Raw genomic sequence first — 24,166 nt, forward strand, 5'->3', positions numbered from 1 at the left:
TTTAGTGACACTGAAACCAATAGAAGTTTTTCCAATAGCTTCACTGGGACTAAGTATCAGTTGAAGAAGCTGATTTCTAAATCATTTCAAAACAGTGAGATATTTATTAGATCTATATTAGTTATTCTCCAAACTCTCCACATACGTTCACACTGACACATACATTCATTAAAAAAAGAAGTATTAATTTCTGTTCCAGCTAATTTTTTTTTACTTTATGCCACACATACAGGACTTCGCTTTTCAAGACTTGCAAAGCTGAGAGGTGGAAGCAGGTTGTTCCTTCCTCCCTCCCACCCATCCCCAAAGGCCTGATGACTCTCCCAGACAAGAGAGGTTGGACACAGGTCCCTCAGCAGTCTGCCAGTGCCAGCATGTCAGTCAGACTCATCCCTCCCTGCCCAAAGGGCCAGGCTGTGCTCAGCTGCAGCGCTCCAGCAATCTCTGCACCAGTGCAACGATTATTTACTGGATTTTTTTTTCCTTTTTATTTGAAAGAGCAGATATTAAAGCAGGTCACCATCTTTTCTATTCTGTCATCTCCTGTGGGTGAAAAGCTCCTTAGCTGAGGTAGGCAACAGCAACAACAAAAAGCAAGCACACCATTCCAATATGATCTAACTTTTATGCCAACACAGGCGTTGGACAAGATTCCAGGAATATGACAAAGACTTTGACAGTAGTTCATATCATTTACTCTTCACTCTCCCTGCAACTGCAACTTACCACTACTGAATACAAAGAAAATACATACACACATTTGTAACACGAAAAAAATCCCCATTATTTTCTCCATGTGTAAGTAATTTCTGGTGAAAATAGAAGTCCAGGGACCAGCCCTTTGCTGGGCACAGCTCGCTTAGTGGAGATGGCTGCCACCACCAGGAAAGTGACCCAGAAACTTCACAGGAAGGTCCACAACGAAACTGTAGAATGGCATCATGAAATCTCAGAGTTAGGTCAAACCATTCAATATATTTTTCTCTATCATTCATCTATAATAGTTCACTTGGTTCTACCACTTAAGAAAAATATGAAAAGCTACACAAGTAGAACTGGAAAGTAGCCTTGATACTGGACAGTATCAAGACAGGTCCTGAGAAAAGAGGTAATTGAGTACTGCCAAGAAAATAAGAGACCCTCTCTGGCCTTCCATTATTAACACTTCAGTTCAAGTGTCAGCATTATTGCCGTGAATATCACTGTGTCCTTCTTTTCTTCAAATATGGGCTCTGGAAGACTTTAATGCTCCATTTAAAAAGAAAACTTACATTACTAGCCCTCATGGACACAGAGAAAACTTTGAAAGCATCACTTGAAAGCATGTCTCAACATGCCCCCACAGGATGAAAAACCAGATGTCAAATGGAAGGAACACCTACTTTATTATCAATTTTATTAATGTCTGTGCTTTACTCTTGATTAGAGACAGAAAGATTAAAAAAGAAATAAACATTGTTTTGCTCTTCTTAGACTTGTTGACTCATGTTTTTGAGATTTATCTCCAATTGTAAGGATTTGAAATGTCTTGAAAATGGGAGATAAACATCTACATTTGCAGAAATGTGGAAGCTGGTGCTTCACTAAATTAATGCCAAATTGCAAGATGTATGAGGAAATCACTTGCGGGCAATGCCGTGACAAGAAGTACCCTAGTTTGGACACCCAGCTCTGGTGTCTTTCTAGAACCCCTGCATTCTCAAAAAAAAATTCTTTTTTGTTTGAAATCTTGCATATGGAAATGTACTAGCTATTCTAATATTGTTCCCATTATTGGTAATACTAGGAACAGCAACAGACTTAATTTGAAAGAAAAGAAATGCATGTTTTGTAATGCAATTTACAGCAGTTATTTTCTTTCTGAAAATAATGACGAGTGAAAGTTTCTAAAGTCTGTCCCACGCTTGCACTGCTATATCAACAAACAGCTCTTCGCAGTGTCCGTATAAAGCAGACAGAATATCAGCAGTGAAGCCAGATTCAGACCCAGAGCATTTAAATGACCAGGCAACCCAACCAGTCATTCAAGTAGCTAAGAGCAAAATGGTACTGCCATGTGGCAGCCTGTATTTATAACCTCTGTATCCCATCTAGGCATGAGCTCTTCTCATATGCTCATTCTGGTTTACTATTTCTGTTCTATACAGAAATAGACAATGGACTTCATTCAATCCTATTGTTGGTTTTTTTTTTCTGTGGGTTGACTTTGGCTGATTTTGTTGCACTATTGGCAATTTTACTTATCCAAATATAATAAGGAAGAGTGAGAACCTAAATGATTGATAGCAGCACTCGTTGAAATACTAGTGGTGTTAGGAATTAGTGTGTTCGCTCCCTCCTTATAATGATCCAAAATTCAAGACTCTGACAAAGAATAAGCACAAGGGAGGGTCTGGCTCATGCCTTCCTTTTCAGCAAATGCATCCTTGGGAATAATTTAAATATCGTATTTCAGCCTTGTTTTACACACAGAGTGGAGTGGAAAGTAACTGCTGGGTTTGTATTGAAGGCAGGGGGTATGGTGGGAGAATAATTTTGCTAATCCTTCATTTCAGTCTAGCTGAAGTTCCCTATATCCATGAGCCCAGAAAGAGCTATTGCCTGTTTTTCACACCAAATGACCTGACTCTCTGGGATATCTTTGAACAGCATTTCTTTCAGCAGCTACCTGACATTGCCTTTTGGCAAGTTGTCCTAGCTGAGTCCTAGTGAATTATAAGCATTGCACTGGGACATGCAGGTTTCTACAAAAGAAGAAAGCTTCCTTCTTGCCTGGATGCCGGAACTCAGTCTGATTTTATATGGAGGGAGTAGTGATAGGGTGGAGGGTGAGAACCAGTAAATGCCTATGACTGTGAAACATTTGGAAACACTTGAGCACAAGCACTTTTCCATTCTTACCCCCTCTGCTGCTTTCTCCTAGTGCAGACAACTGGTGGGTGAAAGGCTGAGATGAACTCCTGAAGTTTCCACTTAGTGAACAAAAAGGGACATTTCCAAGGAAAGCCCAAAGAAAACATCTTCCTCAGCTTTTCTTCTCTCCTTTTCCTTTCACCTTTTTGAACTCAGTCATCATGCCATATTATGCAAAGGAGTTTGAACTCATGTTTTTTTCCTCCTTCCAACATAAATCTGTTACTTACTTCTAGTCTGAAGTGAGTGTGTCAGTCCCCTGTACCTCAAGTGCACAGGCCCTGCTTCCAGGCACTTAACTCTCTGCCTCCCCACCATCCCTCCTAAGGGATGTGAGGGAAGGGGACACTTCCCTGCTGGATGACAACGTAGTGAGTTAGCCCCATCTGGTTTGTGGTGTGGGGTACACAAACTCACATCTTCCCGTCATGTGAAAGGAGTGACATTCAAATCCAAATTCCTTACTGCAGAAGTGGTTCAGTAGTTTCTACCTGGAATGTATTAGAAAAAGACAGCAGAGACCTCACTTCAATGTCTTACTGGAAATTCAAGATCTGCACCATTGCAGCATATTCCCCCTCTCCCAGTCTAATGTGCACAGTCAGCACTGAGATCCACTCCAAGCCTCAGTGGGGAACTTGAATCCCTTGACCTACTGGCCCAGAGAGGAGAGTGTAACCAAGTCACTCTGACAATAAACACAGAAACTATTAATAAGATAACTCTCTGGCTCCAGCAATCTCAGCATTTTAGACATAAGGAGGATGCCAGGTGAAAAGAATATAGTAGTGACAAAGGGTTAAATAAATGTGAACTGGGCAGGATCCTGCTACTGTGATTCTTTTCCATTGTTTGCTATGATGTGCAAGCACTTGGCTGTGCAGAGAGAGAAGGTTTTAAGGGGACCCAGAATCTGGGAATACACTGCTTTTAAATGGCTAAAGCTGATCTTTAGAGATAGTGTTCCTGCCCACTTCATTGTTAATACTTCAAGGCATCCGTATTTTATGTAATCTCAATTTTAATGTCAGCAAAACTTGATTACAGAACCTCTAAAAGTGAATTTGCAGAAGAGGACAGTGCAGTTTCCTTTTTTTAGTAGCACTGACAAAAGCAGGGGAGGGAGGACTTGGCAGCCAGCAGGTTAGAGCCTGGCATGTCAAATAGGTACTAAAGAAGGTTATCAAACTGGTGTAAATGCTGCACAGAACGTTACCTGTCCAACTCAGGACATATTTGAAAGGGTGCTTGCTACAAGGGGATTAGGACAGTGGAGTGCTTGATCCTGTTCCCAGAAGCAGCAGCCAAGTACACCACATTCAACACTAGAAGTTGTGAAGGGCACAGAATTAAAGCTGGTAACCCAAAGGGAATGTGTTCTCCTTCTTAGATTGCTACGCTTTCCTAGAGGGACACCATTAAAATAGAAGGGGTGGCTGCAAACACACTCTGACAGCCAGTACATCTGAAAGGTCAGATTAGATTGAGCACTTAGTCTTTATCCATTAGCAGAAGCTAGTAAATCAGAGAGTAGCAATGGCCAAGAAAGAGCTGTGTCTTTGTAAGTTAACCATGTCTTAAACCAGATTGAAAGGGCTCCAGGAAATCTGAGGGCTCTAGATAATACTCTAGATAATGTGAGAGCTGCTTCTCCATGACCTATTTGATAACCCTCCACACATAAGGATGTTTACAGGCTGGGTGGCAACTCAGATATTTAGCTGTGCTGAGATGACAACTTTATGAGGTAAGAAAAATAGCACAGCATTTTATTGTTGTTGTCATCGGATGTGGGTGCAGCTTTGAAAGGTTGCTGTAGCAGTTCTGTCAATAGGACTTTTTGGAAATAAAGATTTTTCTGGTTAGGCCCCAGGCTGCATTAATTGTTTGGAGGGTGTAATTCTTCATCTGCTGTTAATAGCTTGCTAGAAAAAAAACAAGACATGAAGTGTTCTTGGAACAATCTGTTCTAAAAGCCTAGGACTACACCAGGTGGAAGTTATTTTAGAAAGGTTTTTGCTTTGAAGGGCTGCTGAACAGTCCAGTGTTTGTGTTTGGTGTGTCCCTGCTCATAAAAGCTGGATATTTTCAGGGTATGGCATAATGGACTTCTCTCCTAGACTTCTAGCTTGCTATTCTCATACCCTAACAAGAAGCTCGCATTTGTTGGCATGAGAGCACATGCAGCGCTTTTCTATAGTCCCTAATCACCTTTCCAGTTGTCCTGTCCATTAGAGGCAATGGAGGTACTCCTGGAATTCAGCAGGTTCTTCCCATTTGGAGGAAGCAAAAAGAGTTCCTTTGGATGTACAGGGAAACATAATTCTCTTACTTTCTAAAATGCTTTGTCTCATTTAAACAGTCTGCATGGATATGCCTCCAAGCTTTGTTGTCACTTTTATCTGTTATATGTCCAACTCACCTCATGGAATTGAAAAAGAAAAAAGAGAAAGAAATCAAAAACCTTCCTACACTTGAATATGTTGAACACCTTTGAAGCAGATCTTAATGTTTATTAGTTCTTGCTTTACCTTGATTTTGAAAAGTTAAAGAAAATTTCTTTTATATTTTTTGTGTGAATTAGTATTCTGTTGTTTTTACTAAATATGTCTGATAATTAAATTCTATTTCAATTTATTTTTAGCAAATCATAGAACCATAGAATAATTTTGGGCTGGAAGGGATCTTTAAAGACCATCTAGTCCAACCCTTCTGCCATAGGAAGGGACTATATTAACATGATGCCTGGAGAAAGTCTAGTATAAGCATTCTCATTTTTCTCACTCTGTTTAAAGAATCTTCAGCAGTTTATTTTAGCTTCCAGGAAATTAATAGCAAGTTCTCTTAGATGATTGCATAACACTATAATTCTTCTCTATTTCTGGGGCAAAGAACTATACATTGAGAAAAATTCTGATGTTTAATTACATCAAATGTTCAAGACGTTATATGAGAGGAACCTATTTACCTTCTGCTCCTGCAATAGCTACATCCTTTTTAATATTTCTGCAAGGTGAGGGAGTATTTCTTTTCATATTTTACAGTTGGTGAACTGATTCTCAGATGGGCCAAGAAATTTGCCAAAGTTCATAAAGAAATCAGTGGTGAACAAGAAACCAAAGTGAACTCTCCTAGGACAAGACTAGCACTTTAACAATGTCTGGCATTGCTCTCTGTCCAACATCCGCTTGATTTTATCTATTCTTTCATGAACGTTCTGTTGTTCTTATAGTCAGAACTTAAAATGTTTTCCCCATTTACAGTGTTTGTTCTCTAAAGAACTTGTCAAAGTCTTCTGGTTTTCTTCATCTTTGAGTGAGAGGGCAGTGTTAGAAGTAGCAACCATTTAACCTTCCCAGGATATATCCCTCTTTTCCTAGTTCCGTGCAAGCATCTCAAACTACTCTGCCAAACCCCATATATAGCAAAAGTGAGAGAAAGCAGGGAGTGTGTTCCTTTCTACTCCACCAGTTTTGGTCCACACATAGTAGAACAATCTCTGTGCGTTGGTGGTGGTGCAGATTTTCTTCCAGTCCCACCCCTTCTGTGAACTGGCAATGGTAGCCCCAGTTTCCTGCACTAACACTTTGAAACAGCTTGCATTTCATGAGCAGTACATCACCCACTGCTTGGGAATGGTGATACAAGGAAGAATCCGTCACAGAAAGCAAGCAATCTGCTACATTTTTAACTAAGATTTAAAAGAAGGAAAAAAATAAGGGGAAAAAATCCATATAGGTCTTTCCTCTCTATTTGTCTGCTTCTGAGGAGTAAGCATCAGAGCAGATGTTCAAGGTGCTCACCCCGGGGAGAGGAGGACAGTTTCTGAATTTCTGTCTGTGGCCCATGGAAAGGACAGCAGCACAAAAGAGTGTGGGTGATATACCACCTTAACTTTCAATCAAGCCAAATTGAGAGCCCCATGCCTGAATGCCCTTTCTGCCATATCAGCCCAAAAAGCTTATGGGAAAAGGAGGGACAAAGACAGGAGAACAGCCTGCTCTACACAAGGAACAGTAAGGAAAACTGTTGTACACGGGCACATCAGGACAGCTGTTGAGGGAAAGCAGCTATATCCACTCAGGATAGCAGTCGTCCTCCAGAGCCAGGAAGATGGGCTTGGCTGCTGATAGCCAGGTGGCTCTGTGCCAGAAAGCAGAATTGCAAGAGCTTTGCATTTCAGTGTTTTGGAGAAACCAGGAAAGTGTTGGGGTCCTAGTAAGTTCTTTCCTCAGGAGAGAACGTAACACATAGCCAAGAGCTGTGGGCCTAAGCTCTTTTTCCAGTGCTGGGAAGATCTCCCAGAGTCCTAAAACATCATTGTTACAGACCAAAAATTACTGATCCAACTGAATGATGCTGTTGCTAAGCAATCCAGTCACTTTGTTCCCTCTGTATGTAAACCACATCACTTTCCTGAAGTTAGATGGAGGACATAGGTGCATTTGGCACTGTCCACCGCCAGCTGAGTCCTCTGGAGTCTTCAGGACTTTGATTCAGACTCTTTTGTTTGGCAAATAGGAAAACTGAACGCATAGCAGTGTGCACCAGTTGAACCTTTATTTGCTTCACACATAAAGCCTATCTAATGTCAGCAAGCAAGGAGTGTTTGTGAATGAAAAGCTGCAGACACATCTGTTGGTTTTAAGAAAGGGGACTGCAAAATTTTCTTATCCTCTCATGCTCATGCTCTTATTGTGGCAAGTATTTCAAATGTCAGCTCCTCAGGATTATCTCAGAGCTGTATGACCAATTCCCAAACTATGTGCATCACTGGGAATACGAGTGGTTCCACAGCACATCCAAACTCACCCTGAAACACTGCAAATAAAAGACTGTGGGTTTAGGATTGCTTTTTAAACCAAACGTTTATTTTAAAAGATAAGAGAATGGCTATTTTCAAGCTAAAAGTTGAAGAAAAAATTACTATATATATGGTAGTTTTTAAATGTATCAGTCATTTATATTTCTTTATGAGGAAAAAAAATTGGCTGTAGTTGCAATCAGTCTTAATTCATTCTTTATTGCTGCTCTGGTTCTGTGTTATTTGAGCTGGTTTAACTGTTAAAAGCGTTTCAAATGTTCACATGGTCTGCATTACATTACAGAATAAAAGTAAGTACAGCTCACCAAATGTAACTTTCTGAAATGTAAACCACATGAATTTGATTTCTTTGTGGTACAACTTTAATTGGGTTCAGAGGTCTTTTGGTCTTACCTGTCTATCTGCTCTCTGATGGCCTGACCTGATAAAGCTAATACAAAGAATCTGCGAATGTGATCCAAACTGATTACCCTCAGTTACAGTACATGGCTTTATTCTTGACAGTAACGGCCCTTTAGCCTGGTTCATTCTGAGGCTGCAAGTTTGAACCCTGGAGCCACCACTGAACTGGGAGTAGAAAAGTCACAACTCATATTAAAAGATTTTTGCCCTTGCAACTCTGTAAGATGAGAGAACGGGAGGGAACAAGAGCACCTAAGTGCAACAATAAGTGATCGTGTCTCCTAGAAAACCTGCATGAGCATGCATGCAGATGTTTGCCTCACAATGCCACAGCAAATGTCACAACAGAGAATGCATCCAACACACTATGTAACAGAGAAGGAACTGTGAACAGAAATTCCAACAAAGTCTGAAATCTTCAGATACTGATCTTAAGCTGATTTCAGATTGTTGATTTTTTCCTTTTTTCCTATGCTGTGTTCCCTTGATGAGTCATCATTCACTCATCAACCCTCCTCTCTGTTGCACTATGTTGTGCCATATGCCTTGCTCGAGTGAAACAGCAGAACTGCTGCTTCCCACCCAGAAAAGCACATCAATATCTCAGCATCAACATGGAAGGCACTGTACAACAGGTACATTCACCTCATATCCTGTGACCCAACTTGTAAACATAGACCTGTATCAGCTTGTGGGAGCAGATCTGGAATTAAGCAGACAGCTCAGGAGAAATGTAGGTAGAAAAGGAGCAGTGTGCTGAAATACTAAAAGTCCCTTTGCCTGGTTAGATGGTTTTCTTGGTTTTGCAATGCACTGCCTTGATTTTGAAAAAGTAACATGAAAAAGATTCACAGTGCCCATAGGTCTTGGAAGAAGATACCATAGAAAGAAACACTCAGCAGACCCAGTAATAAAACAACCCAATATTGAACATTACTCAACTGAAACTTCCACTGTAATTCATAAGTTTCATTCAAGTAAGTAAATCAGTAATAAGTCAAAACATTGCAAGTCATCTAGTTCTGGCAAATTACATTCTGTTTTCCCTACTGGAAAACACACACACACACACACACACACACACATAAACCCTTTCAAAGCCAATGTAGCAAAATTTTTAGGCTAATATTTTAAATCCCATTCCTCAAAGCTGTTGTTTTTGTCATTTTTTCTACAGTTCTATTACTGAGCATTGTTCTGTACCAGTAGAACTGTCCTCCCAAGTAATTTCCACCGGTGAATATATGAGCAATAACAAATGAGGTCCCTTAATTATTTCCAGGTTTTTCCAATAAGCAGTGTTGGACAGAGAGCTAAGAGCTGTGTTGCCATCATGCAAATAACAAGGCAGGGCCTGTAAACATGGCAGGGGTGTCTCTATTTTCCTGTTCTGGGCAAGGGGGAGGAGTAAGAAGAAAATTTATACCTCAGTGGCGGGGTTTTATTGTAACACAGAACAGTTTTTTTGTCTTAGAGTCATTTACACCCTCTTCAAGGACACAGCTTACAGCTTCCCAACTTGGTCATAAGGAAAATTGAACATTTCCAAGGATGCTTCTTCCAAAACAAAAATTGATTTTTTTTCCCCTTGAGGCTTGAAATGTGGTTTTGTGCTTTTGTTCTCAATCCCTGTTTTCCTTTATATATGGGGTTTTGCTTCCCTCTGCATTTATGGGTTCTGCTTGAGTCCAATATTGTTTCTAGCATTTGCTTTATAGGACTTAGGGCCCCACAACCCTTGATTTGCATTAACGTGCAACAAAAAGCTCCATGCTACTAAACTGTGTACAGAAAAAGACCAGACTGGAAGGGACCCCAGCTTTCCCCACAGAGAAATATAGTTTAACTTGATGGATTCTGGAATGAACTTTGCCTATTATGTTTTATATAGATTTTGAATAAATCCTCTGAGCCACAAATTTCTTATTGGAACAATAGAACTATATAGAGGCCAGGGGAAAATTTGGAAGCAAGTATGGATTTTATTCCCTGTCATGGAGCCCAGAATCCATATCTTTCTCCACATCCATTTAGTATGGCACAAAAGGAACTCACTGACTCCTTTCTCCCAACTTCCTTTGCTACTTCACAGTAGAAATATTATTCTGCTTCCTCTTTTACTTCCCTATAGATCAGAAACAATTCAACAACACTCTAGGTCTCTTTCCTCTGTGGTCCTGGAGCAGACTGCAGAGAAAGAAGAAATTAAAGCAGACTAAAAAGGCAATTAATTGTAAAGAGGCAACATTTTCACAGAACTCTTCCACTTGATGTCTGTATTAATAGGCTCTGATTAGATAATCTACTGGCTACATATCTTCAGTCTGGACTTAGTTTACTACCTGTGCCATGTAATCTCAGACAAACAAAACCACTCGAAACAAGCACAAATTGAGAGAAATAATATGAAATCTGTTCAAATTTGATCTCCTTTGATTATCAGCGACAGTTCATGTCTTCAAATGTTGTAGCTGTATATCAACCAGAATCAGTCATCCATACCAGCCTGTTGAGTTTAAGACTTTCTTGTTTGAATATTTAAAAACTACTGCTGCCTTTTGCCCACTTTCTTTATGTTCATTTACATCTGCTGCACAAAAAAGCTACATCAACTACTCACATCAATAATGAATTAATGGAGTCCAGCATATCCAAAGAGAGATTCCTTCACACACATTAAGTCAGCAGTTCATCTCACCAGGGACAGTTTCCAATAACAGCTCAAAAACACTTGCTGAGAACACAAGCTTCAGCCATGAGTACGTCAGGAAAGCTTTCTGCACGCAGCTCTGTCCAGATGCTCCAGGAGAGCATCACTATTCAGATTTTTATATCTCTTACACATTTTTCTATGCAATACCTGGGACAACCCTACTGCATGTTCCAAGCCAGGGACAGCATGAGAAACCACGTGTCAGAAAAGGAAGCCAGATATTCAACTGTAGCTAGCACTTGCTTCCAAAGTGCTTAAAGGGTCAGAGGGCAGCACCTTGCAGCTGAATTGTAGTGGCTGATCACTCTCTAGACACCTCAGACAACAACTTATCTAAGATATGACAAGCAACATCCACCATACAAGGACTAATATGTTGTCTAAATGTCCAGCTGCAGGTGTGAAAGGGAACGCTCACAGCAGTGTGAGCTGCAAGCCCAGGTTAACCAACCAGGAAACCCAATTCATTACTCCAAGAAACTTCTCAGTATGTATATCTATTTGTATTCTTTTTAGGTCATCTTACTATCAAAGGTGTGATCACCCTGTCTTTGTTTGGGCAATCACAGATATTTCTATACCGGGGGGAGGGGGGGCTGACGAGGGGGGAAGAAGGAAAAAGCAACCCTAAATAAACATGCTTAATGCTGGGAATGCTGAGAAGAACAACATATCTCTAAACAAACACTGAATGGTTTTCAAGGAAAATTGTGGATTCCTCAATGTATACAGTGATCCCAAAGATGTCAGGTTGGATTTGAACCCACGTCAGAGATCTTTAGGGACTATTGGATGTATGTAATCACTCTCAAAACCACCACGAACTGAACAAATAGTTCAGAACAACTGCTCTGCTAAGAAGTTAGAATTAACATATCTGACTTCCAACCAGTTCTAGAAAATTCTCAGTTGCTTGAAGAAGACTTACGAAGATCAAAGGGAGCACCAGAAGTATTTCTGTGTAGGATCATTTGATGCTAACCATGCCTTTTTTTTTTTTTAAATCTCACCAAAAAAAGCAAGAGATGAGGGAACAGAAAAGTATAAAGACACAAGCAACACAGGTTAGAAAATGAACAATAAACACAACTTTTTCTTGTATCACATATGTATATGTGTACACATTGCATTTCAATCTGTAGGGTTAAAAAAGAAGAAAATTGCTTTGAGCCCTCACATTTACAGCAATAGTGAGCCTGGCTCATATAGTTAGAGAACTAGATAAAAGTAACATAATATTCAGAATTCCCCAGGAAGTGTATTCAATTCTCTTAATACTGTCAAATAAGCTAGGGATTTAGATTTCACTCATTTTGAGAAGTGTTCACTGCAAACATTTTATTACCTCAACAAGTTTTATGGACCCTATCAGAACAGCTGCGATTCACTTCACTTGCAGCAGAGGAAACTGGTAATAGCTCAAAGATTGCTCCTTTCATTTCATAAACCAATTAGGACCTGGATCCTATGACTGGAGTAACACAACCCCTTTTTTTACTGGCAAAATTCCACTTCATTTATGTGAGCTCAGAATAAACGTCTCTGTTGGCAGAATACAGATGGTCATAGCAGCAAATGTTTCTAAAATACACCCTCTAATTTGTTCTTTCTTCCAAGGAACACTCTTCCTGCACTCTCAATCTACCTGCAGGTTCTGTCTAGCCATCAGTGCCTTGTTCAACTCAGCAATTTTTTGCTGAAAAGTGCTGAAAGAATTTAAACTTATGATTTACCATGTGAAACTTTGTTAGAAGGTCTCTAAAATGACAAATTTATTTAAATTATTTTTTCCGTCTAAATCAAGATTAATTTCATTTTTTAAAAAGAACTAATTTTCATGATGTTGTCGTCTTAGATTTATCTATCCCCTTGATTTAAATTGTTGGTATTTTGGGGTTTTTTTAGACTGCTTTTTTTTTAAATGTGTATTTGGCCCGTCCATAAGTATAAACAGAACTATATAGTCCCTAAATGGGACTATACTGTACCATTGATTTTGAAAACTCAACTCATCAGTTAATAAGGAGGCCTACTTTTACAGGTGGTAAAATAGGATCCATATACTTTACACATAGTCTATAATTTCCCCCAGGCATTTTTCTCTGAACTATAGTAATTGGTTTTCATCCAGGCACCCGATTAAAACAAACAAACAAACAAAAACACAAAAATACCAACAAACAAACACCAAAACAAAACAACAAACAAAATTTCCAACCATTTAAAAAAAACCCAAAAAACACCAGTGAGACAAACCATGTAAAATCAATGTGTTATCTGTTCAGTACATCAGTGCCAATTCCCTTCTTGGAATAGGTACAAACATAACTTCTCAGTGAGCAACTAAAGTTTTATTAGAGTTGTTTGTCTTCCCTTTTTACTCACTCATTATAGCAATTGTGCCATGCCCAGCAAACCTTTAAGCCCATCTCTGAACTGATATGGTGTAAGAGAGCATCCCAAAGCTTGCTATTTCTCTGGAACCTGTGAATTATGCTCTTAAATGAAAAGAAATTAAAAAAAAAAAAAGAAAGCCTTACAACAACCTAAATCTGTATTGTTCGAGTTAGAGTTTTACTGTGGCTTAGTTACCTGTCAAACAGGCTGACACTTGGATAAAACACATACTGGAATCATGCATCAGGGCATGTTAAGTGCAAAGCCTTGATGAAGAACAGAGCTATGTGATTTAGCTAAGCAGAGAGAGCTCTAATGAGCTTTTTCTGGTCTAGGAAAGCTTGATCTGTCATATCAAACCCACAGCAACTCTGAGATCCTCTTCCATCCAAAAATGATTTTACATCTGTTTTAGTTCAAAAAGTCATATAAATCAGAAGCTCTGCCTATAAATTTTGATTACACCTTTAAAGATTTATACAGTGTGTATTAGATAGATAGATATATATATGGGAGGTATGTAAGAGATATCAACCACTAAAATTAAGGAATAAATGCTAGATTCTTCAAGTTCTGTATATCACATTTAAGTCCTATTTATGACTTTCTCTGATGTGAGAGCCAACCAATGCCTATGAAAGTTCAGTATTTCTGTTCAGATACAGTTATGGGTGCAGTACACTATTCTGACATTTCTTTCCTATAGTTCTTGGGTGGGACAAGCTTTTCAGGACAGAAAGATCATGATCCATTTCTTAGGAACAACTTGCATGAGAATTGGCTTGAGTGTGGTTTTGCTGCCTATCTCAAACAACCATCAGGAGAGGGCTGGTCTCCATAATGAAAGACAACAATCCTAATGAGAGTCAGTGGCCAGTAGATCACACAATATCCCTGATACGTTTTTGTGTGTGTGTTCTTGCTATGAGAAAGCAACATTTCTAACAAGCTTAGGAATTTTGTCAAGTAGAAAATATGAAGCACAAAATACTGTGTTCATTAATAAATTTAATCAACATGTATAACAAGCACATAAATTTCAAGGAACAGTTGACTTAAGTCAGATAAGAAACACACTAAGCTCTCTCTATTCCAGGTTGACAGGTTATTTATTACCTAGCTAATGATCCTACTTTCAGACCCCCAAAAGTCACCTTGACATAGGTTGGTACTTTCCAGCCCCAAACTAGACCTTACAGTAAGAAAGAGTTTTTGGAAGGCATGGGAGTGTGTGGCTGGGGATAGAAGAGAGAAGTTGTGAGCAATCACCCCTGTGCCTGACACACAGACTAGTGCCGTTTGCTCTTTTTCTTCCTGACTCAGCAGTGTCAGGAGAGATTGAGTCAGCTGGTCCTGAGCACGCCAATGCAAACAAGAGAGGAGGCTGGGGAGCAGACAGAGCTTCTAAACATCACAGAGAGAGCAGCACAGTTTGATCTGCAGATCAATGTGTGGACCTGGGCAGCAGCTTGCTAAAACGGATGAACAGCTTGAACGGATCCATTTCATTTTCTCCCTCATCACCCTCTCTATTAAATGTAAGCTATGAGACAACTTGTTTCTGAGAAAGACACTCTTGTAATCATTTCCTATGTAATTCTGAGCTTCCCAGAGGCTCGTGGCTGTGCACAAGTGGCTTGATGGAATTCCGTGTTAAGGTTGGCCAAGGTAGTAGAAAGGACTACAGAAAACGTATCTTAGCATAAACAGAAGAAAAAGAAGCAGGAAGATTAAACAGCAATTAAAGCCCAACGTTGAGTACAAAGACAGAAAAAAATAAAATTTTGACAGAATGACACTCTCAGATGCTCTCTCTCTTCCCACCAATCCCTTTTCCTCCCCGTCCAGTGATCTAACTGATGTTCTTACATCCTGCGCAACCAAAACTGTGGAATGGACTTGATAAAGTGACTGAGTGGTCATTTGATACAAAGATCCTTCTCAGTCACCGACCTATTTCAAGTGCCTTCCAAAACTAGCTTCATTATGGAAGGGTTTCTGCCCATGATTGTCTCTTATAGGAGTCTTTTCTGTTTCATCAAGCTATAAAGGATGATAGCAGTATTCTCTGAGAACTTAATCAGCAGTTGCAGTCTCAGATATCTTGCACTACCATAAAAATCCTGTGCTTGCCACAGAGATGATCTATCCTTTTGCCCCATACTGAGGAGTTTAGGACTGAGAAGCTTTTTTTCATTTTCCAAATCGCCAAGACCAGTCACAATGAGTCTGCTCTTCACTGTGTCACCAAACCTCTGTTAGTCCCATTACAGGCAGTTTTCCTGACTACTCCATTTCCCACATCCCTCTGTTTGAAAAGCATTAAACCCCATGAAAAGACGATAAACTGGAACCACAGAGAGATATATGGCATCATGAGAGAGAAGAGAGAGGGACAGGAAGACAGTGCATAGATATTAAAATGAATGCTGCGTGTGGGGACTGAAAGGCTGTTCTTCCGCTAGTACCATGCTTCTTCAGTACATCAAGGCACCAGAGGCATCTTCCAAACCCCTTTTGTTGCCTTCTCCTACCTGCTTGCATTTCACCAAATGTGGTTGAAATTTTCCCCTTCTGATGCTGTGCCAGAAGATCACCTTATCTCATTAAAAATGCTCTAGAACACTAAAAACAGATAATCTACATCACATTGTTAGTGCTTTATGTTCACTTTGGAGCCTGAGTTCACTGAAACTCTCTCTCTCCATTTAGTACAATGTTAACAACTTGCTGCATCTGTGGCAACCCTCAATCCTCCCATATTCTCTATGAGCTGCAGAGCTGTACCAGTGAGTTTCAAGATGGAACAATTACTAGTTATGTCCAATACTAGCTTGAAAAACTAGTTTGAAAGGAGGTTACCTTCTCCAGGAATGCTGAGCTGTTAGGTTGCAGCTACCTGCAGTATTTGATAGTCTGAAAAACACATCTTTCCTAGCAAAAGATGTGCAGATAAAGCAACCAGCATACTGTGTTGTGACCAATTTGTCTGACCAGAATTTTCACACATTGCTATATACTCAGTCACAGAAAATGGAGTTATTTTAAAAAAGAAGACAAGCACTGCTGTTGTACAGCTTAGTTCAGAGTCCCATATCTCAAGCTGATTCAGCTTATCTGCTTTTCTATACCTATGACAAATGTATGTCTTATATCATTTTTTTCTTCCCTTCCTCCATATGCCTTACTGCTTTCCCTCCATGTATCTTATCTCAAAATGATGTGCTATTAATCAGCCAAAGACACCCTTCACTGCTAAGTGTTCCTCAACTGATTTTTCATCGGCACAAGTAGTTACTAGTTACAGCATTCCTCCCACATGCTGAAGCCTTGGCAGACAGAGAGGAGGGATGGCAAGGAGGTTAGAGACTGCCTTAGCAAACAAATACTATCTGAGCTGCCATTTTGCTGTAATGGTAATGTTGCTCTTTGTTCTCAACAAAATACACACGATAAGAGGGAAGTGAGACTGCACTCAGTCTTATTTTTAAAGTTAATAAACTTCATGCTCTTCTCTTTTTTTGACTAATCTGCCTGGATGCCTGTTCAGTAGTATCTGAGGCTTACTACCTGAAACAATGTGTGTATATATGCTGTGCCAGTAAGGCTTGCCCAGCAATGCTCATTCTGTCCTGTTTTCCCATGCATTGTGTCAATATCGCATTTTATATGCAAGACCCCAGAGTAGGGGATAGGAAAAAAGAGAGGCATGGAGGGAAGGAGGGAAAGGGACGGAGGGAGAAAGAGGAGAGATGAAAGTAGGGAAAACTTACAACCCTTGGGAATGTCAGCTGCTATAAACTCACCCACTCCTCACCATGAAACGAGCTGTGTGCGGGCACAGGTGGGTCCCATTCTCTATTACTAGAGCCCAGCCTATGAACAGGGGCTAAATGAAGACTTTCATTGCTGTTCCCTGTTTTCATTGGAGTAAGGCCATCATAAACATTTGCAGGTGGCTTGGCCATAGTCTGACACTAAAATATTTGTGGTTGTGATAAAAATCAGAATATTGCTACAAGATGGTTCTATATAACCTTTAGGGCTTGATCCTGTTCTTACAGAACTCAATGAGAGTTTTACCCAATTGCTCTCTGAGGGTTTTATTGCTCATTAAAAAGCATATTCCCTGGAACAATTCTTCATGGTAAGGACTCATCTGCCCTTTGGGGTAGCTTCGGATGATTTTAAAAAAGGAGAACCCAATCAAAACTCACTGATTTGAGCACTTCAGAATTTGGGCTTGTTAAACAGCTGAACCATCTCAACTTTGTAAGGCCAAATCAAAACAACCAAACTTTGAAGAACTCAAATATTTTCTGAATCTATCTGGATTTTTCTTCAGTTGTCTATACCAAAACCATTGTCCAGTCTGTATTCCTCATGAAAGAGTCTTGGATATAATTCTTAGCACATTTGGAAGGATAAGATGAAGATAAATGGAAATGACAAGATATTCTCTTTGAATAAATAAAACACACCACAGAGAAAAGACTGAGGGAAAAGAGGACAAACAAGGATGCTCAACACTTTGGCAAGTAAATGAAGTTGAAAATGTAGCAATTATCTCCTAGGACACACCATGAACAAAAAACAAAACCTCCTAGGAAGAGGGAAGAATGGGGAACAGAGTATGTTGGGAGTCACACCATAAGTCTCATTCACACACCAACTCACACAGAGACTAAAATGCTTGACAGTTGCTTCCCAATAAAGCAGCTTTAGACTCAGACTTAGGAAACGTTTGTGTGTTTCAGTCACAGGGAAGAATTAAGATATGTCATGACAAAATTTCCCAAATGACACACACCACTGACTAGGAAAAGGCCCTTTTATCCACAACCCCTCTAACTTTGGAGATTCTAATCACCATGGCCCCAAACCAACACAAACTTAAAACCTGACTGACAGGGTCTTGCAAAACCACACGCAGTTTTTTTCTCATTATATGGAAACAATTGTTTGGAAGCCAAGTACAGTCCCACATAAAACACCTCACCACTGCGTATTAAAAGTTGTTTGGGTTTTTTTAATGTTTTTAATTAGGATTATAATTACCACTAGACCTATTAAGTCACAATTCGAACAGGAGCTTAATCATCTTTAACGCAAATAATGGCATTAGTTAATGTTTTTCTTTCTAAAACTGTAAAAGAAAGTGTTTCTTCCTCCCTCCCTCTCTCCCAACCCCCTGTCCATGAACAGAATGAGACATATATATAAGACAAACACTTTCTTGGATTCATAGGCAAATTGTATTGCACACGAAATCTCAGTGAATACTGTGTTTTGTTAATATGTAACACATACAAAGGCACATCTATCAAATATGTTTACCTGACCTATCCTATCAGACTTATGCATTAAGAACCAAATCCTGAAACAGTAGTAAAAATGAAAATAGAGGAGCTTGGCCAGGAGCAAAAAACTGGAGCAGCAGATGGAATCCATGTTCTGTGCATGACTGGGTAACCCTTCCGGAGAGGTCAGTGCCCTGGGCCATCCCTGCTACCATGGACTACATAGAGCCTGTGGCCTACATCCTCCCCCAACCACCATGAATCTTGAAAGAAACACAAGAATAACTGGATTTTGAGTTTTCAGTTTTACTCTGAAGGGACTGCAAGTTGATCATCAATTATTTAGATGATGACTGGGGCACCTACCATATAATGGATGTGACCAAATTACAAATGATAGATAATGAATCTAGACTGCTGCTTCTTTCTTAGTCCACTAATATATCTTTTTATCCATACATTTTCATGCATAAAACCTCCCAGATTCTCAGAGCCATGTGATGAAAAACTATACCCTCAAGCCATCTGGGCAGTTTCTGTAGAATTAAAAACAAGTTATTGTGACTTCAAGAACCTCACGCTTGCTGGAAGTAACCAAGTGTACAAAACATGGATGGTTTTGTTCACACAGTTCTCTAAACATGAGCACACAGTTGGCATTCAAAGCAATACAATAAGCATCCATACTGTCAATTTATGGTAATAAATATGGATCCATAATCACAGATTGAGCAACTGTTCACAGAGATCACTGTGCCAAACTCCATTTATTTTTATGGTGTTTTTGTCTTCTAGCATTCCTTAATTAAACAGAGTACATAGAAAATAGCCCAATCCCACAGAGAACCCTGAACTCCCATGGAAGGAAGTGAAAGGATCAGCTTCACAAACACTTTTTCTTTCCAGAGCAGTTAGAGAAACATGAACTTTGAATATAAGAAGATAAAAACAAAAAACTGGATGGAGAATGCAGACTTCCCAACAAGTATAGCATTCTGCCCTTTTTGAACCAGAGTGTCAGGTCTGGAATAACCTGGCCATTCCCTCACAGTCTGCAACACAGGTTGCAGGGGTCCTTGCTGCATGCTGGCAGGGTCAAGTGCAAACACTGTAACCTCAAAAACCACAAGAACAACATCTGGTCCTGCATGCAGCTGAACTTTAAGAACCACGAGGACAACATCTGGACCTACATGCAGCTGCTGGAGCCAGAGAATGGGAGAAATGAGAAAACGGAAATGGACTCACCCAATCTGTCGATTTGTGGAAGGTGCTTGTGTAATGACAGAACTGGACTGTGGAGATGGCATGGCTTGTTGAATCACAACGCTGGTGTCATGGTTTGGCATTCTTGTGTTTGTCAGCTGGTGAGATCCAGGTCCTGCCATTGCTCCTCCAACTGTGTTATGCATGGAGATATTCTGTGAAAAGAAGGGAAATGGGAGATGGTAGAAGAAAATGAAAAGAAATAAATGTCTTATCTTGGTTTTCTGTTCTACAGGAGTACAATTAGAAATCTGAAAGTATCAACAACATGGATCCTGGTAAATCCCAAGTCCATAGATCTCGTTATAACCTACAATGATAAAGAAACGAAAAATAACTATTTATACTTTCAAGGGCAACATAAACAGAAAAATACCCTCAAGTTGACTAATCACTCTTCTGTGATTCTGTCTTGTGATTTATAATGGGGATATTCAGCACATATTCTCCTAACTGAACACCATATGAGTGCAGGATACCTTGATTTACTGCATGAGTTGTTTAGTGTGTACTAGGTCTGCTTAGACTGACAAGCAAATCAAGTTTTACAGTTATAGAGTAACAAACAGTATCCCATACATCATGAAACAGCCATTTCTATTAGCCTCCGTATATTTTGTAGAGCAATAATATCCCAGAGGGTTAGAATAATAACACTGTATTTTCACATATATAACCTTTGCTTCAGGTAGTTCAGAGCTCTTAAAAGGTTCTTACAAAAAAAATTTCACAGATATCTCATATCCACTGAGCAAACAAGCCACAAGAGACCAGGATACTATTAAGGAAGGAATCATGGAATAAGACTTCTCTCCTGTTATGGCTGTACATTCAATACACACTGCTGCTAAACTGCAGGGTTTGACTTGGCCTGCATTTAAAAACAAATAAAAGTCTCGAGCCAGAGATAACCCACAGTGTATACATATGAAAAGTATGGTATCCTTGAGAGCATTATTTTTCCTATCAGGCATCAACATGTGGATTGTTAACAGCAAGAGGAAAAAAACTTTCCATTGTCACTTCATGCTATGGCTGAGGAGAAGGGGAAAAAAAACACCTTTATATGCACACTGCCACCAAGACTCAGACAAAGCATCTCCCTGACCACTGCAATACTCAGGATTAAAAAACCCAAAGTTATATTTCATTCAAAACCCCCCACAAAAAAACCAATAGATAAAGTTGGTGAGAAAGGAAATTCAGAGCTCCGATCAAACGTGGAAGACAGAAAAGGCAGACAATATGTTGAATCCTAGACCTAAAAGAAAGATTGTATTCTGATATTTCTCATGGGAAAGGAGAGCTAATAATTAGAGGACCCAAATTAAAAGCATTATCTGTCATTCCCCTATCTCCCAGTTTTCATATATTTCATGTGATTTCCAGGATAGCGTGGACACAGGAATCTCTGCTTCTTTTACAGGAGTTGTTCCACTCTTCATTAACACATAAAGAGGCAGAGGTGCTGCCTACAGTCGCATGGTTAGACCACTCACACAGAATTAAGAAGACCCAAGCTATGAATTCCTCTTCCAGTAAATAATTTACACATTACAAATCAGGTCTAGGAGCTCCTTATTCTCTTAAGTATTCACTTAAGGAGCATGAATTGCAAGAGGAAGCCAGACCAAGGACCTTAACCCTAATTTATCATAGCACAGTAGTATGTCATGACCATCAGGCAGTAACCTTAGATATATGGAAACTTTTCCAAAAGAAATTCTCCCTCTTCCACCACATTCCTATTTAAATGTCACTTCTTCAACAGATTACTGTTTTCTGATGAAAAACCTGCTCAGTTTAAAATATATATATATATATATATAAAATCTCAGAATTCAAACTTGCACTGACTTTTTTGATCATTACAAGATTTTGCAAAAGCAGGTCTTATATCTATCCATGTGCAAGTAAATATTTTAATGCTATCACTTCCTGAAGCTTCTCCTTTTATATCAGGTACCGGTGCTTCAATTAAAACCTATCCATGTGTGATATTTACTTGTTTCAAAGTTCATCCTCATTTAATTTCTCCTTTACACTGCCTCCACAGTTTCTGAATGCTCCCAATTATTTCTGTATTGCCTGTTTGCTTTCAGTAGTATGTTTAACAGAGCAAATATTAAATTGAGGAGAGGCATACAGTACTTGTACCTCTGTATATCTATGGGAGCAGCAAAGACGAAAAGCATCAGTCACCACAATGAGTTTGTTCTGCAGTGCCTTTGCCATTGCCAGCACACACGCCTGCCTTGTTTCCAAAGAGGGCTGTCTGCATGAGACCAGAGCATCGGCATGAAACTGCCCAGGATTCAGAAAGCCTTTCTCTGGAATTTGCCCAAATTTTTACTGGACTTTTTTGTACCATGGCAGGGCAGAACTTGAAGATTTAATATCTGATGACTGTGCTCCTAGATTTGGTATTTTCTTTTCCTTCTGTTCCCATTTTCTCTTATAATTCCAGAGCTCTCTAAGGTACAATAAATTATGATGGGCATGGAAAATTTTGCTTGCCCATAAGACATTGTAATTGTTAGCTTACATGCATAAACTTGAAATACAGTTTCAAAGTGTTAACAATTCCCAATAAACTGCCTGTTTTCAGAAAGTAGGCTAAATAAGTGATGCATGGAAAGCAAAGGCAGAACGAAAATCTGTCAATGCAGAGATCTATTCTTCTCAGTAATGCAACTGTTGTTGGGCAGAAATTATACCTTTATGCTTCCAAGTAAAAACCTGAGATTTCCCAACAAAACATCAAACTCAGCATGACTTGACATTCATAAGAAAAGGATTTGGCCATCTCAGAATAATTTACATTGGTGAGATGCCTGTGAATTTAAAGAGAAGTTCAAGCAAGTTCATACTTTAATGACAATACCTATGCTTTGAAAAATGGCAGTAAGGTAATGCACAATAGATCTGACACTAAGCCTATCTGATCTCCTTGTACGCATCATGACATGCAGAACGACTCTGTATCACCAGCACAGCAAGACTAGGCTCGTTCTGTGTGTGATGCAGGCAGTCTTCAGAACTCCCAAAATGGCCTTGCTGTGTGGAGCTCTGCATCTGGTTCTGAATGGGTCTGGATAGGATATTAATGAGCTCCTTGAAGGCTCAGCTTTTGGCCCTTACAGAAACAGGAAAAATTCAGCAACGTTGGCTTAAACAAAGACCTCCACTTTATAGTTGAATTGTTGCTTGGTTAGGCTGCTTCCAGCTCTACTTTTAAGGAGCTCTGCATGCTCTTCCACCAGGGATCCAGAAATGACATCTCATTGATTCCCCTTTTCGTTATCCTCCAGCTCTTAAGCCAAAGGTTAAGATTGTTTGATACTAGGTAGGGAGCTCCCAGCATTCCAGCTCAACATCCACAGGAGCAATAACACAGACTGAGCTCTCCCTCTACTTTTAACATTCCCAAGACCCATCTATACTCTGAGACACACACATGCTCAGAGTTTTCTCTAATATCTTCACAACTCTGCTTCAGCACTGGAAGACAGCACATGAGCTTATTATTATTATCTATTTTATTAAACTGAACGTAAGTGTTCACATAGGGAATAGGCCACCCTTATATCAGGAGCTGTAGAGACACAAAAGTCATCCCCTGCTCCTAGAGATTAATTGAGTGAATCTTAATCATGATCCTCTATATTAAGAGAATTTATGTCCTTTAGGACTAAGTTTCATCCTCACTAAAGCACCCAGTCACTCCCACTGAAGCAGAAACTAGGATTATAACACTGAAGAGCTTTTATAGAAATGCTCCCCTCGCCCATGTGCTCATGCAGTACTCTCCATCAGCATTTAACATTCAAATAAATAAACCAAAAAGCAACAAGCCATATCCACAAACCACTTTTAAATCAATGTGCTTATTCTCAACCTTTCCAGCTGCAAGTGGAAAGCTAACAGATCATCATCATCTTAACTTCTCCCCAGTTACACTTTATTTCCCATTTTAGCTTCAGACTTTGAAGAAAACATTTGAGCATTTTTCTCCCACGTGCAACCATTTAACTTTGGATAGGCAACACACTTTTTTTTTCTAAAGGCTAGAAACTTCTTGAAGTCATGCTTCCATGTTCTGGTGGAGAGGATTACACATCACTCCACAAGAACACACACCCTCTTGGCAAGCACAGCAGAGAAAATACGGATTCGCAGACACAGGGAAAATACATCCCATGACTCCAGACAGTCACCATTTGCCCTAAACTCTGTTTCTTCCAGAGAAACACCCATCCATGTCACACAGCACCACCTGTGTGACCCATCACCACGTACTGAAGTCAAAGGATGAAAACAACTGATACATCCTTTAGGACCTCTTGTAAT

The 24,166-nt window shown here is 39.6% G+C and overlaps 1 protein-coding gene and 1 long non-coding RNA gene across 8 annotated transcripts in view; one reads left to right on the plus strand and one right to left on the minus strand.

The window, feature by feature from the left end:
- The window catches only part of CREB5 (cAMP responsive element binding protein 5), a 255,993-nt gene that overhangs the window by 154,487 nt on the left and 77,340 nt on the right, over nt 1–24,166 (minus strand). For all 6 annotated transcript variants that reach the window (XM_064674167.1, XM_064674143.1, XM_064674184.1 and 3 more), the window contains one exon: nt 19,799–19,971. In XM_064674167.1, the coding sequence (XP_064530237.1) occupies nt 19,799–19,971 (173 nt within the window). The remainder of the gene's footprint in view (nt 1–19,798; nt 19,972–24,166) is intronic.
- On the plus strand, nt 8,424–14,821 carry LOC135423695 (uncharacterized). Of its 2 annotated transcripts, none has more exons than XR_010434886.1 (3): nt 8,424–8,775; nt 11,752–11,917; nt 14,574–14,821. It is a non-coding gene; the product is annotated as an uncharacterized LOC135423695 (long non-coding RNA). The 2 variants fall into 2 exon arrangements; XR_010434897.1 differs by having other exon boundaries at nt 8,425–8,775; nt 14,577–14,821.

This window comes from Pseudopipra pipra, chromosome 1, assembly GCF_036250125.1.
Source record: "Pseudopipra pipra isolate bDixPip1 chromosome 1, bDixPip1.hap1, whole genome shotgun sequence".
NCBI lineage: Eukaryota > Metazoa > Chordata > Aves > Passeriformes > Pipridae > Pseudopipra > Pseudopipra pipra.